General features: G+C 38.5%; 1 protein-coding gene and 1 non-coding gene across 3 annotated transcripts; both read right to left on the minus strand.

Annotated features, from left to right (window-relative positions):
• Positions 1–2,902: 2,902 nt before the first annotated feature.
• On the minus strand, positions 2,903–4,522 carry LOC111892582 (uncharacterized). 2 transcript variants are annotated; one of them, XM_052764059.1, is made up of 3 exons: positions 4,396–4,522; positions 3,528–3,693; positions 2,903–3,466 (listed from the first exon to the last, which is right to left on the minus strand). In XM_052764059.1, exons 2-3 carry the CDS (start codon positions 3,577–3,579, stop codon positions 2,946–2,948), a joined length of 573 nt encoding a protein of 190 aa, XP_052620019.1. In that variant the 5' UTR covers positions 3,580–3,693; positions 4,396–4,522; the 3' UTR covers positions 2,903–2,945. The 2 variants fall into 2 exon arrangements, with proteins under 2 accessions (XP_052620019.1, XP_052620018.1); XM_052764058.1 differs by lacking the exon at positions 4,396–4,522 and adding an exon at positions 3,770–4,323.
• A 10,401-nt stretch (positions 4,523–14,923) lies between these two features.
• On the minus strand, positions 14,924–15,004 carry TRNAL-AAG (transfer RNA leucine (anticodon AAG)). Its single transcript has one exon. It is a non-coding gene; the product is annotated as a tRNA-Leu (tRNA).
• Between the last annotated feature and the right edge of the window lie 877 nt (positions 15,005–15,881).

The raw sequence follows: 15,881 nt of genomic DNA on the forward strand, positions 1-15,881 counted from the left end.
TGACATGTTAAACTTAACCATAAGGGAACCTCCCAATTATGTGTAATGTCCAAAGGGAACAATCCTAGGATGAGGTTATCCCAAGATCTACAACATTGTTATATTGTCTATTGGTTTGGATATGGTTGTGTTCACTATGCTAAGAAATATAAAAATCTAAATATCTCAAATCTAAGATATAAAATTAAAATCAAAGATTCAAAATAGTAAGGGCATCCCAAAATATCAAACACAATATCTTCTGTCTAAAATATCATTCCAAGATATTACCTCAAGATAATTTTCCAAGATATTGTCTAAGAAAAAGCTTCGCTCATGATATTCCTCACAAGCATAAGGTACAAAATCCTTCGAATATCATTAGATTCATCTTTAAGATTGCTTTCCACTTATTATTAGCTTCTTTGAACCTATTACAAACTCACAATCTTGGATCCTTATTTTTTAGAAAATATGTTACGTCTTTTAACCTTATATCCTTTGTTTAAAAATTATTTTTGATCGCCCATCAATGCCTCATCTCCTTTTACTTATTTGAAATAGTATCATTCCCTGTTTTTATCAAAATTAAACACGTTTTTAGACTCATTTTCACTCTTAAAAATATTTCTTTGAAAAATACTTTTTAAATGATGGGGCTAAGAAATTATTTTCAGAAATGTTTAAATTCATTTTTAAAAGAATACTTTTCTAAAAAAAAAAATTCTTTTTGAACTATGAAATTATTTTAAATCATCCATAAACATTCAAAAGAAAAGTATCATGTATTCGCAAATATGCAGAACCTAGCCTAAATATTACATATCACAAAATGTCTTAAAACATAAACAAGATAATTGTCCAAACAACCTATCAAAAACAAATTGAAACACTTCAAGGAGCCATGTCCTCACCTTTGTCCGGACCTTCAACATCCTAGTCCTCAACGTTCTCCTCCCTTACTTTCTCACTAACCTCTTCTTCACCCGTAAACTTCTTCAATGCCTTCTCCCACTTGGTTTTGTCCCAAGAATCAACCCTATTCTCCTAAACATCTTCCACTATTTTCAATCTAACTTCCAAAACCGAAACAGTTGTGAAGACCCTTTCTTTGTTCTCAATGTCATCCAATACATCCTTCAAGTCATCTCACTCCTACATCACCCTATCTAATTCTTCCTTCTTACCAGTAAGCTCCTTCACCTTCAATGCTAGCTCCTTATCCTCCCGTTTCATATCCTATTCAAATCGTTTATTGGTAGCCTCTAATTCCTTCTTAACCTCTTCAGTACCCTTCAGCATTAAGGTAGTGGCCTGAAATTCAAACCCATAGTAAATAGGTGATGCCAAGAATTTACATGACACAAATATATGTTTTATTTTAACTAATTATGCTTTGTATGACACAAATATATGTTTTATAATTAAACATTAAACATTTCGGTATACCCCTGCAGGGAAATTAAACATTTCGGTATACCCCTGTAGGGAAAAAAATTAGTTTCTTTGTTTCTTTTAGTTTGATTTATTTTTGCTTAGCAACCAATTCAAAGATTACTTTAAGGCCCAAACATTTAAGTATATCCCTTACCAGGGGCAAAACAGTCATATAGAGATTTTTTCTTTTTTAAAGACTTGTAAAAAAAAGTAATCCTATCAGGGGTATACTAAGAGTAACAACTGCATGAGATTCCTTGTTTGATTTACTTCCAACAATTAACACAAAGATCTTCAACATTTCATACTACATTTGAGTTCAGTTATTCACTAAGACACACATTTAAACAAATAACTTTGTTTGATAATAAAAGGACAAAAATGTCCCTTCCTAAATTTCCCATGTTCAAAATTACAGTTTTACTTTAACTAATTATGCTTTGTATGACACGAATGTATGTTTTATAATATGGAGGACAATTCAAACATATTAGTCAGCAAATCAGCAAGATCTTATATTGGAGCTTCATGATCATGTTAACATGGAGGACAATTCAAACATATCAGTCAGCAACATACTAATAAAGAAAGTATTTCTTTTTGATGTAACGCAAAACACAATGACTTAATAAAGAAACTAAAAAAAAAGTATTTCACATTAAATCACTTAATGGGGAAAAATAGGGTTGAAATCCAAAAAAACAAATTTTACAAAATTGATACTTGTGCCATTTTAACAAAATAAAATAGCATATTGACCAAAGTTTTCAAATAACTCAAACGTATCTTTGATTTATATATGGACTAAAATTTAGGAAATAATAATTGCATTATATATACGTGTGTTTTCATTCAAGAATATGCATCTGCATTATCTATTGCTTAGGTGGCATTATAATAAATTGACAAGTGGAATATTAGACAAATCAAAAAATCAAGAAAATGTCATATGTCTAATTGCATAAGAATTTGACAAGTGGTAAAAAGTTCTTTATTTATTAGGGATATATATATATATATATATATATATATATATATATATATATATATATATGAAGAAGTAGAATGCTATAATAGATAAATGCTATAATATGCATACATTCTAATTTCTAATAATGAAACAGTTATGACTATTGATAAGAGTTGGATTACGTTGCAAAATCGAAGGTGCCCAGAGTTCATAAAAGGGCTTAACAGCTTCATAGAGATCGCCAAGAACCATGTCGATGATGAAGGCAAAACATGTTGCCCGTGTATAGATTGTGTGAACATGTTTCGGCATATTGTGACTACGGTTTATGCCCACATACATGACCGTGACTACGGTTTATGCCCACATACACGAAAGCTACCTACAATTAAAACTTACAAAGCTAAGAGTATAAATGGTTTTAATCATCTTTTTAATGATTATTAACTATAAAAAAAGTATATGCGAAACCATAATTTCGAAGCTAAATATCATATTTACATAAAGACAAAAAAAAAAAAAAAAAGATAATAAGAACTAGTATATATGTTATCATTGATCAATTCTCCACATCTGTTACATAAGAAGAAGAAGAAGGGGTGATCTTGATGACGAGGCCAGGGAAAACATCATCGGGATCATGGATATGAGGGTTTTTTTCCACAATAAACGGGTCTCCACACTTATTGCTTATGGTGTGAAGAGTTTCTCCTTCTCCGACCACGTATATCTCATCACATGGCCGGCGGTTCAGCACCGGCAGCCTGTTTCCTCCTCCTCCGGCGGTGGTGCTGAGAGAATAACTGAAATTCTGATCATCTCTAAAAGCACCGGTGAGCATGAGTGCTACTATTGTAATCGCACAGTAAAAGGAAAGCGCATCTGCTACTGCTAGTGTTGTTTGAACTGTTTTAGATTTCATGAATTCAGGCATCTTCTGCTTCTTCTTCTTCTTCACACACAGTGAGAGGTTTTTTGAGATAACTGAATATGTTGATCGGATTTTGATCTTCGAAGACAAAAAATCATCAACATTGAAAGAAGAGCTAAGAACAACACCTGATCGAGTTAATATTGGGCCTAAATACAAAGAATTCCATCAGCCCATCTGAAGATTGTTAAGATAAAAATAAGGATTTACCTATAGACATGATCAGAATCATTAACTGCCATGCATGAACTAAGATCTTCATAAAGACAATCAGCTACCACCCCAAAACTTCTTTTTTCTGCTGGAAGTTTTAGAAATTCTTGGATCTTTGCTTCGGTAACCTCTTGGGGAGGACGGAGCTCATCAAACCTTGGAACTACCCGGAATAAAAGATCAAGGTTAGCATTGAAGGAAAATATAAACGAAAGAGACCCAAAATATAGAATCCCTACCCTCAATCAGCCAATCTTGAGAAGAAAGATATTAGCCAAGAGAACTAGTCTTAACAAAAAAAAAATAGTATCTCCATTTCCAGTCATGATATGTAGGAGGACTTTTTAAGAATAGATAAGATTTACTAGTCTTCACTTTGAGAACCACACAAGAATAACCAAAAGTTTAGAGATTATAGACACTCGCTATTTCAGACAATCCAAAATCTAAACCTCAGACTCATTGAGATGATAAATCCATAACAAAATACACGAAGCGGCTGTCGTGACTTGGGCATAAGCAAGTTTCGTGACTTGAAAAATTATGAAATCAATGAAGGGAAAAGGAATGAACGACTGATGGTAAAAGGAAACTCATAGAAACAAACCCAAGACGAAGAAAGAAAGTCTTCCCTCAAATTTAACCCAAGAACTCTAAAAATAGTGCCATGTGGAAAATTGCATGATGATCGAAGTGAATCGATATCGACATTGAAAAAACTACTGGCTTCACTCTCATACCAGGTAATAACCCTAAATATATGAAATCCTCTAGGTTTCTCTGATCTAGCCCTATCCAGAACGATTTTCTTACCCATGGTAAAAAAAATAAGAGAATAAAACGAGTGAATGTGGAAAGAGATTACCTAAATGAACGGGAGGAAAACCTTGATAATCGTGACCTTCATAAAAGCCGAATCAAGCAAATATCAAGGAAGATCCCAAAAATATTGGAATTTTAGTTGTTATTGATATATATATAAAGATTAGTTGGTCGACATTCACACACACTTTGATTTCCACTTTCTAACCGGCTCACTTGACATTTAAGCACATTTACATCATTTTTAAGATCATCTAGCACTTATAATTTTTTTTCGATTTAATGTAAGTTCAAAGGTAGGTGATTTCATCATCTCCTGAGGTTTTTATGCCAGAGATCCAAAAGATTTAAGGGCTTTCTTCCTAATTCTCTGGGTTCTTGCATTTATTTTGATTTACCTATTGTCTTTTGATCGACATCCACTTATTTCATTATTTGCTACATTGTTAACATGTTTTCATTATCAAAATTATCAAGATACTTTGTGGTATCTTAGTACATTTTTTAGTATCTTAAGCTTTATTACACAAATTCACTTGTTGAATCACTTTAACACTATTTTTTCCTAAAAATATTTAATTTCATTACAAAGTAACACACTTCTAATAAACAGTTCTCTGAACTTAACTATTTTCTTCCCAACATCTTGGGCACAACCAAGATCTTCATCACATTTCAAGATCTTAAGCACCTTACTTTCACTTACCTTATTTCAAACATCACACCGCCCTAACTAATTTGGCTATGAAATTAGTTTGTTAATTTTTGACCAAAACAAACAACATGCCGCTTCCTGACGTCACATAATACTTTTTCACTAGCCAATTTCATACTATCCACCGCTTTTAGATTCACCTCAGCTGATAGATACCAATCTGACAAACACAACAAACCCTCATATAACCCTAATTACTTCTCATTCACAATAGACAAAATATATATTCTCCACCTGACTGATAACACGATGTGCTTCATTCAACTCTTCCCTCAACATTTCACAACAATTACAAGATCCCGTGACAAGTATATATGATGAAGACAAACCAACAACTATTATGGTGAAAATATATTTAAAAAAAAAAATCATACCACTAGAGAACGAACCGATAGGATTTCGAAGTCTAGCCAAACTATGTGTTTTCAGTGGTCTCGAAGATTCACCAACCAACTCATGAACTAAATCACTAGAATTAGTCCATTAAAGACATGAGTTTGCGTTTACCACTTAAATTATTTGAAAACTTAGCAGAACCAGGTGCTATGCCTTAACCAGAAGTAGAAACCAAACCAATATTAACATTTCCTTCAAGACTAGGTAATAGATAGGAAAAATTGCCTTCCATAGAAACATTGCCAGGAATAAGAATTTGGTCCAAAGAAAAAAACTCCAGACCCGAACAATAATATCCCGAGGTTTAGTCTCACTAGATACGTAATGTAACACCCCCGAATTCAGAAGACCTAGAAAGGAAAGAAAACCTCCAAATCAAGAAGTGACTTGTCGAGTTGATGGGATGACTCGATGAGTAGGAGCATGATTTGGGTCGTGGGTTAAGTGACCTACTCGACGAGTCAAAGGACTGACTCGGCGAGTTGGTCAGGGTTTGGGAAACCCTAAATACGGGCCTTGTACCCTATTTAAAGAACATTATAACACTCCATCAGCCTCTTTATTGCTCTCTCAAGACCAGAACGAAACCCTAGTGCCTTCCATGAGCTTGTGAGCCATTTGTGAGCATTCTTGAGTGTTTTGGAGCTTGAAGAATAAGGTGAAACCTTGGGATACAAGCAGAGACTAGTAGATCCAGAGACCTCTTGCATCCTTCTCCATTTTCTGGTAAGAAAGCTTCAACCTTGATCATTATGCACTTAGATCTCTTCTTTGTCAATTTTGGGGGTTTTTTTTGTCCTAGAACCCTAGCATGAGAGGAATGGACGTCCCAAGGGCTTATGTTTTTAGATCTAGCACCATTAAGGGTTGTTATGGGATAAAGGTGTAAGCTTTATGCCATAGGAATCCCCATGCAAGCATAAGAAGTGTTCTTTTGGCCTTTTTAGCTCAAAAGGCCATGAGCAGAGGAAAAAGGCGGTAGCTTTGCATGGTTATGAGGTGGTTGGGTCTAGATCTATGTTTTGGATGCTTTAAGACCCTCAGAAATCGATTAAATAGTTTGGGATAAAGAGGGACTCGACAAGTCACTCATATGACTCGACGAGTCAGGCTGTTTCCCTGCCTAAAACCCTTCTGCTAGCAGGTATTAGTTGGATTAGTAAGGGACTCAGTTAGTCTAGGTTAATAGTGGACCTGAAGATCATCATACTCGACGAGTTCAAGGAGGAACTCGGCGAGTCCAAGGCAATCTCCATAATTTATGAAGGTGGACTCGACGAGTTCAAAGGAGAACTCGGTGAGTCAGATGAAGAAGGGTCCTAATGTGTTGAAGGCATACTCGACGAGTTCAAGGAGAAATCGACGAGTAGGATCGAAGTCCAGAAGTAACCTTTGAATTGTGGGACTCGACGAGTTGATGAGTCAACTCGACGAGTTGAAGTCAACTCAGAGCGTTGACTTTGACCAAGCTTGACCTGGTTTGACTTTTGAGGGTATTGTTGTCTAAATGTTATTTTGGGTATTAACAGTTCGGGTAGCCGAAGGATCAGCAGTTTAGGAGTCGCCTGATAGTAGTCAGAAGTGTTCAACTAGTCTTTAGTAGTGCAAGTTGAGTCTCCTCACTTTTTGTATGGGTCTAAGGCACCAATGCCAGCCCATTATGTTTATGTTTATGTATAGTAGGAAGACCCAGGGGTTAGCCCTAGGCACTTATTGTATACGTTCCGGGTTTTGACCTAATGGTGGGCGAGGCCCGAGGAAGGTTAGAATGCTAGAGGTCTTTGTGATTCTTGCATGAGTAGGTATGATAGGTTTAGGACCGGGGGTCCGATGTTGGGGTAAGCCTGTAGTATGTTAGAAGATAGTATGTCTCCTGGCCGGGGGCTCGATGCCAAGGCAATCTCGAGGAAGATTCTTATGTTGTATGTTAGATTATACTTGTTGTCTCTGTGATATTTGTATGTGCCTGGTAGGAAGGTGAGTGTGGGCGAGGTCCCATATCTCACCACTAGCTGAGTATGGATGGGGTTCCATATCTCAAAATTAGCATAGTAGGGTGAGGCCCGTGACAGGAAGGGAGTGAGTGTGGGCGAGGTCCCGTATCTCACTATTATCAGGAGTATGGACGGGTTCCACAACTTCAGTAGCAGGACAGGGGCGAGGCCCTAGTTAGGCGAGGCCTTAGATCAGGAAATAGTTAGAGAGTGTTTGTTTATTAGTATGTTATTTGATTGTATGTATGTGTGTAGTGGGCGAGGCCCGGAGGTAGGTGTGGCCTAAGAGAGACAGATTTGTATACCGAGCGGGGCTCGATGCCAGGTGGGGCCCGATACAGCGGGCGGGGGCCTAGTACATGGTTATGTGTTCATAGTTATGTAAATATGGTATGTGGTAGGTTGGGGAACTCACTAAGCTTCATGCTTACGGTTTTCAGTTTTGGTTTCAGGTACATCCGATAGCGGAGGGAAGAGCTCAGGGTGATCGCATGGCACACACACCAAAGGAGTTTTAGCCTGGGATGTTTACTCTGATAAAACGAACAAGTGTTTTGAAATGATACTTTGTTGTGTTATATAATCCTTTAGTTATGGTTGAAATGACTTAATACTTATGGTTTTATTAATGTTTTTTTTTTAAATTGGTCATGATTTTGGGGATGTTGCAAGTTGGTATCAGAGCCTTGGTTTGAGGGATTCGGGTACACTCTTGTGTGTGTCCGGACTTAAATTGAGGACTTGGTATGATAATTTTCAAAAGAGAATCATTTTTATAAAAGATTTCGGGAAAAAGGAAAAGAACTTTTAGAAAAGAAAAGAACCTTGAAAAGTGAAAAGAACTTTGAAAACAGAAAAAGGTGTGGTGCATGCAATCAACCGAGCTCAAGTAAGTTCTCCCAAATTACCCATACAAGTTTATGTTATGATATGATTATGAGATATGCATGCTAGATTAGGACTAAGGATCTAGGAGGATGCCTTATGTGTCTGTTATATGTGTATGAGCCTTATGAGTTGCATGCTAGTATAGATTCCTGAATAGGGGATAAGACAGTTTGATTGGATTATGTGGTTAGTTTTCCCCCATTGTCTGAATGTTGCTTGCTTTGTGCTTATGGGACTTTTAGTAATGCGAGCTAGCTATTAAGTGAATATGATAAGCCACATGTGGCACAAGCTGGATAATCTCAGAGTGACAAGAATTGAACCTATTGCGCAGCTCTTGTCCGAGTCCGACCGTTCTAGGGATGAGTCTTTTACTCAAAGGATTATCTGATCTCTGTTGTATGTGGCTATATTCATGAGGTAGCTAGTTGACATTATTGGGAATTCCTTCAGTAGCTGAGGACGGAATGAGTTAGAGGATACCCTAGGGCAAGCCTAGGATGAGAGTAGTGTTGGGAGCAGTGTTAGTAGCAGTGAAAGGGAGTTGGTGTAGTCGAAGCAATTCTTGAGGAAAGTACGGATAGATGTGGAAGGTAGTAGGGGCCCATACTACTGAAAGCAGAGGATCTGTACTCGACTCAAGAAGGGTCCAGATAAAACCAGAGAACTTGTAGTTCGTGTGTGTGATCCCTCTGTAGTGATGTGTATTCTGATGGTTGTTATGGCATGTTTTCAGCATGGTGACATTGCGTGAGAGACCGGTGGGCGGATCAGGCGCCGGAGAGGGATCAAGCTCGGGTTCAGGAACCGAGCAGCTCGAGGAGTGGATAAGGGAGTTTGTATCAGCTGAGATTATGTGCAACATTATAGACCAGACTCCTGTGATCTTTGGCACGGTCAAGGAGGGCATACTGGAGATTTTGGATGAGAGGCTGGGAGCCTTCCGCATTGAGATGATGACCATGATGGGAGTGCGTTTGCTGACATTTCGAGAGTTCAGAGCTTGTGGAGCTCCAGATTACCATGGGGCTAGAGATCCCATTGCTAGTAGCAGATGGTTGGCTGATGTCGTCAACGCTTTTCGTTCTAGCCGATGTCCCGAAGGGGACAAGGTTCGACTCACCTCCTGTCTCCTGAAGGACAGAGCACATGATTAGTGGGAGGAGGTTGGTCATGCTATTGGGGATGATGCCACATTGGACGCGATGACATGGAGCAATTTCTCGGCCAGGTTCAAGGCCGAGTTTGCACCGGTGATTGAGGTGCAACAGTTAGCTAGGGAGTTCCAAGATCTACGGCAGACCACAGAGACAGTGGCGGAGATCACCGCCAAGTTCAGGGAGGGAGCCCTTCTGGTTCCGTAGTATGTGGCAGACGAAGAGATGAAGAAGGCTAGGTACCACGAGATGTTGAGGAGTGATATCAGTCAGTTCGTGAGTCGGTCCAGTTGCAAGACGCTGGAAGACATGATCGCTCGGGCCAGAGAAAGAGAGACTGATTTTGAGACAAAAAAGAAGAGGAAGCTAGCAAAGGTTCAAGTATCTATGGGTTCGGGCAAGAGGCCCAAGACATCAGATTCTAGATCGAGAGGTCATCAGGACTGGGGTCGCTGTGGCAAGTGCGGCAGGACGCACGATGGTGCCTATAGGAGCGCAGCGGTGGTGATTCAGGTTGCTTCAAGTGCGGCCGGATCGGTCATTTTAGCAGGGATTGTACCGCTACCACCACCCAGGGATCAGACCCGATATGTTTCCATTGCAGTCAAAGGGGCCACAAGAAGGCCTAATGTTCAAGTTTGCTTTAAGCAAGGACAGGTGATGGCACCTACCCCTGCAACTTTGAGGATCACCGACGGCCGTCAGGGCCGGGCAGAGGTGCTTGCGGTGAGAAGTAGGGCATACCAGTTGGTTTTGGAGGAGGTGCGAGCAGCCCCCGATGTGTCAAGTACGTATCTTACTTTTCTTTGTCAGCTTATGTTATGATTTTATTGTTATGGTTCTGCATCGGTGTTGGTAAAGGTATTTCTAAATTTGTGTCCTGCTTGTGCTTGAGTTATATGCCATCTGCATACCCTGGATTTTAGAATGGTAATTAGAGGTTGTTCCCTTTTTTGAGCAGGTTACTTAGGATGCAGTAATTGTAGCATGCATGAGTGGGACTCGGTAGTGTCTCGCTAGTTTTTCTGGGGGAGGAACCGTTTGGGGACTTGGTCGATTAGATCACCAGAAATGGTAAGCGTGGATTGGCAACATGGTGGCCAGAGGATGATAAGAAAATTGGAAGTTCCTTCCAAGTTGTGAGTTGTGAGGAGCTAGATGAATCGAAGTGGGGGAGAGCCACCCGAGTGGCCCAGGGAAGAAGTAAGTGCAAGTATGGGTTGGGAAACCAGGTCGGAGATCTTCCGGAAAGGCACACAAGTTTAGTTAGGATATAAGACTGCGAGATAGTCGCAGCATTCCCCAGCAGTGAATCAGTGAGGCAAGTGTTATGAGACTGCGAGTAGGCCGTAGCATTCAGTAATAGCCTAGTTAGCGGATTGTGGGCGAGGACCCGTATCTCCTAGTTCGTGGAGTGTAGGCGGGGGCCCATATCTCAGAATTAGCATGATAAGAATCAGGAATGAATAGCAAGTTGAGATTAGAGGAAGAGTGGGCCTACATAGCCCTGGATAGGTGAGACCTGTGGGAGAGGCCGCTCCGAAGAATAGTTTGGGTGAGACCCGTGTACTTATAGCAGCAAGTGGGACTTGGTAGAGCCCTTAGGGTTAAGGTAGGGGATCAAGGATCCCAGATTTTCTAGAGCCAGAGTGGCTAGGTTGGTAGAGCAGTTTAGGTAGTCGTAGTACCTTCAGAAGTCGCTGACAGCGACTAAGGGATTGTTCTTGCGTTCGGTAATCGGTAGGGGACCGGTATTTCGGGTAATAGATCAGTTGGGACCAGGGTGGTCTCAGTTTATATGGAAGGCGGATGAGAGTCAGTAGGACTTCAGGCAGGAGTAATGATAAGGGATTTTGTGCGTAGAGCAGTGAGCTTATCAGGAGATGCTAAGTCACTCACGGCGGGATTAAATAATCTCAGAGTAATTGATTTGACTCTGTGACGTAGCTCTTGTCTGAGTCTTAACCATTATAGAGAGGTATCTTCTACTCGAAGGATTATTTGATTCACATGTTGGGTGGAGCTTTCAGTTTTGGAGCATCGAAAGTTAATCATTCAGTGGGTAAGGGTGTGATGGCCAGCACTGGGAGTGGCCAAGATTGCAGTTTCAGGAGAGGATTTGTCCTTGATGGAGTTAGGAAAAGTTGTTGCTTATGGCAAGTCACCTTGGGAAGGCCAATGACGGCGCAGGGAAAAAGGGTGAACCCCTTGTATGTCAAGTGTAAGTGCTCAGGAAGTACCGGTAGGGTTACCGGTTGAGTAAGAGTGTTGTACTCGAGGGTAGTAATGATCGGATTATTCTGAAGGTGATATTTTCAAGGATTGGGCCAAGCAGGCAAGGTATCCGACGATTAGAAACGCCGTGGGAGGTTGCATAATTGTTAGCCGGAGCGGTCCTCCGAGGATTGGACCGAATGGGCGAAGTGCGTAACTAGTGGCAAGTTGTAAGTGGATTGTAAGGTAATCGTCAGTGGCGGACTTCGAGGACGAAGTCTAGTTTAAGTGAGGGAGAGTTGTAACACCCCAAATTCAGAAGACCTAGAAAGGAAAGAAAACCTCAAAATCAGGAAGTGACTCGTCGAGTTGATGGGATGACTTGACGAGTAGGAGCGTGATTTGGGTCGCAGGTTAAGTGACCTACTCGACGAGTCAGAGGACTGACTCGGCGAGTTCGTCAGGGTTTGGGAAACCCTAAATGCAGGCCTTGTACCCTATTTAAAGAACATTATAACACTCCATCAGCCTCCTTAATGCTCTCTCAAGACCAGAATGAAACCCTAGTGCCTTCCATGAGCTTTTGAGCCATTTGTGAGCATTCTTGAGTGTTTTGGAGCTTGAAGAATAAGGTGAAGCCTTGGCGATACAAGAAGAGACTAGTAGATCTAGAACCTCTTGCATCCTTCTCCATTTTCTGGTAAGATCTAGAGACCTCAAGTAAAATCCTACCTTACCCACCTGAGGCTCAAGGATCAAAACGGGAGAAGGGGCTACAAAAAGTTGTATATGTCAGGAAAATGGTAGTCAGAAACGTATCGTTCCAAGATTACTTGTCAACATCGGAATGAATTGATGACTTGTCAATGGCCACGACAAAAAAAGAACTTTAAAAATACAAGAGTACATGGTGTGAAGAATGTTCTAAACCAACAATATTTGATATATAAAAAGAGGGACCAGCTAAGCATTAATTAAGAAATATAATCAAAAGCCAGATGTGACAAAGCAACGACTATCAACATTTAATGCAACTGCAACGCGTCCATGTGACATGTTTCTATTACCACAACAAATTTAATCCAAATGACAAAAATTGGTGCACAATTTTTATCATTTCAATGGAGGACTTAATGTTGTACCCGGATCGACAACATTGGAAATACCGACCTGCATTACCACACACAACAATCCAAATCATTACTTTCCCAATCATAAATATAACCTCGGGTACATAGAAATATACATCAGGCAATAACTCAACACAAACATATCTCGAAAAATAAGCAAGGTATAAATACTTACAATAACAAAACATTAGGGGTATAAATGGACAACTTGTTTTACCCAAGTATTGCATAAGACCGGGTAAAAGGCTCATTCCAACTCTTCTTCTAGAGGCTTATAAAAGTAAGACATCATCAAAGAGAAAGCCTCAGACTCACTATTTACCAAAAAGATCGTTAATTCATTATATACAAAAACACAATTCACATCTAACTTAAATATCGGAGAACGATAGAAGGGGGGAGGGGAGGACCTTGGTATAGCTCATGACATTTCTTGTTTATCTACATAGATCACACGTAGCACAAGCCACCATTGACGACGGGGAGAGAGGTGTAGCATCTCCCCTCCCCTCCTCCCCCCCTCCCCCCCCCCCCCCCCCCCACACCCACACACACACAAAAAATATTGATAATAATAATAATTAAATAAATTTAGACATACACCACAACTTTGTTATCAATCTCTTGGACCTACCTCAAACACAACCTTGAAATCTCATAGAATTTGATATATATCCCTTAGAATGAAAAGACGAAAATGAAATTAAAGCTAAAAGGCAAGGGAAGTGCATATGTAATGCAACTTTTTTTTGTTCATAAGGTTTTATTGCAACTCCAAGTTGTAATAATTAGCTCTAAAATACACATTTAAACATCCATGGGATGTATGGTATTATTTTATATATGTCTAAACTTAAGAAAGTAAAATATGATACAATATTATATATACATGTTAAAAAAATATTTATGCAGTCTCGGATAGTATCATTGTACCATATGTATCAATTTCATCAACAATAAAATTATATTACGTTGAAAGTTCTAAGTGTTCTAGGTTTTAAGTAGGGGTGAACAAAAACCGAACCGACTAAAGAAAAACCGATAAAACCGCAACCGAAAAACCGAAACATATGCAAAAATCAATGGTGCGGATTTAATTTTTGCAAAAACGGAAGGTCAACGGTGCGGTGTGGTTTCTATCCTAAAAACCGGTCCACCAAAACGGAACCGCACCGCAAACATGCATAGTAATAAATCAATCAATGTATATTATATACATGCTATTTAAAATAGTTATAAATGATAATATATTTATTATATGTTTATTTTTGTGTTTGTATAAGACTATATGGGGTGCAAAAGAAATGTTTTATTGTTAGCCAAACGTACTAATCAATTACATGTAATAAGCTTGTAACAAATTAAGTCAAAATCAACCAACCTTCAATTATTAATTAGTTTGTGAAAATGGTCACAAGTTGTATTTTAAGCGACTTACAATTTTTGATTATGTAATTTTGTTTTGAGCTGAAAATGAATGTATTGAAAAAAAAAACAGCACAATACAAGCTTATATGCACATGGTTTTCAGTTCTTACAGTTTTAAAAACTTCACCAAAAAACATAAAAAAAAAAAAAAAAAAAAAAAAAAAAAAAAAAAACTGCACCAAAATTTTAACACAGTTTAAAAACCGAACCGATACAAACCGAAACCGCATTTAAAAACCGAAAAACCGAATCATTGCAAAACCGCACCTAACGGTTTTAAAAATGTAAAAACCGCACCATGCGGTTTGCGGTTCGCTTTGGTCTGAAAACCGCACCATACTCACCCTAAGTTTTAAGGGTTCTTTTCTTTTTGTAGATTTTCTATCAACGGTCTTATTTATGGCTTAAATTTCTCACGATTTATAAATCGAACCTTAAGGTGGATTATTGTATAATTATGACAATTTTGATACTTATGAGTAACAAAATGTGCGGATCAATGAAAAGTTATTTTAGTCATTTTAACATGCCATGCTCTTTAATCGGTATTACCTTAAAATGAAAAAAAAAATCATAAAAATTAAGAGAATTATTAACTAAAAATGGAGTGAATCACTATTTAAGCCTTTGACTCTTTAAAAGTGAAACTTGTTGAGAGTGGGATTTGAACCCACGCCCTTTCGGACCAGAACCTTAATCTGGCGCCTTAGACCAACTCGGCCATCTCAACTTTATTGCTATTGCTTCTTTTGTTAATATATGAATATGTTAAATTATCCCTTGAGAATCCAAACCCCATGTAATAACTGATCATCTTATTCAGAGCATATCAAAACATGTTATTTATGTTAAGTATCGATTTGATTCATCAATGGCAATTATTTAACGATTATTATGTTCTTTGTTTTAAAATTAAATATACAATTTCTTTAATAAAAAGGTATTGAAGTTTTGAATTTCAATTACCAAAATGATACATTAAAAGTGTACAAATATAATATATTATTTTGATGTATTTTTCAAGGATTTTGATGCGGAGCTGGATTTTGGATGTAAGAGTGGAGCATTAGAGCTTAATGGACTTAATATAATTGAGGATGCTTGAGAATGGAAGGAAGCAACTTGGAATGAAGTTTTGATCCCGAAAAGCGAAAAATGCAAAACACAAGTTTTGTTCTATCCACCAAACTCGACCATGCTGATATAAAATGGGATTCTGAAGGCTAGTTGTATGAAGCTCAAGAACAATCGTGCTTCTAAAGCATGAGTCGTGTTTCCTCCCCGAAACCCATTTTCCTAGTTTTTGAAGATTTCAAAGATTACTATTTTTGTGTCACTCAAACACGAGTTGTGCTTCATGCCCGTGTTCCAAAAAATGATCTCGATTTTGCATGTACATTATTTAAACACGTCTGGATTTTACTCGCAGTCGAACACAACCGTGTTTCCCAAACTTAGATTTTAATTTTGTAATGAATCGATTTTTTGTGCAAGTAATCATTAGGCTTGATTTTTGGTTGTGATTTATGTTTATTTCGACGAGTTTCGTGTTTAATAATATGTTTGATCTTTAATTAATTTGTGTTGGCCACTTGAATTGTTATTTG

This window comes from Lactuca sativa, chromosome 5 (genome assembly GCF_002870075.4).
Source record: "Lactuca sativa cultivar Salinas chromosome 5, Lsat_Salinas_v11, whole genome shotgun sequence".
NCBI lineage: Eukaryota > Viridiplantae > Streptophyta > Magnoliopsida > Asterales > Asteraceae > Lactuca > Lactuca sativa.

Excerpts from the sequence above, each read along its gene's own strand:
- LOC111892582 (XM_052764059.1), bottom strand. The coding sequence starts at position 3,579 with ATGAAGATCTTAGTTCATGCATGGCAGTTAATGATTCTGATCATGTCT. Across the intron at positions 3,467-3,527 it reads GATTCTGATCATGTCTATAG|GCCCAATATTAACTCGATCA; the intron begins GTAAATCCTTAT and ends CTTTGTATTTAG.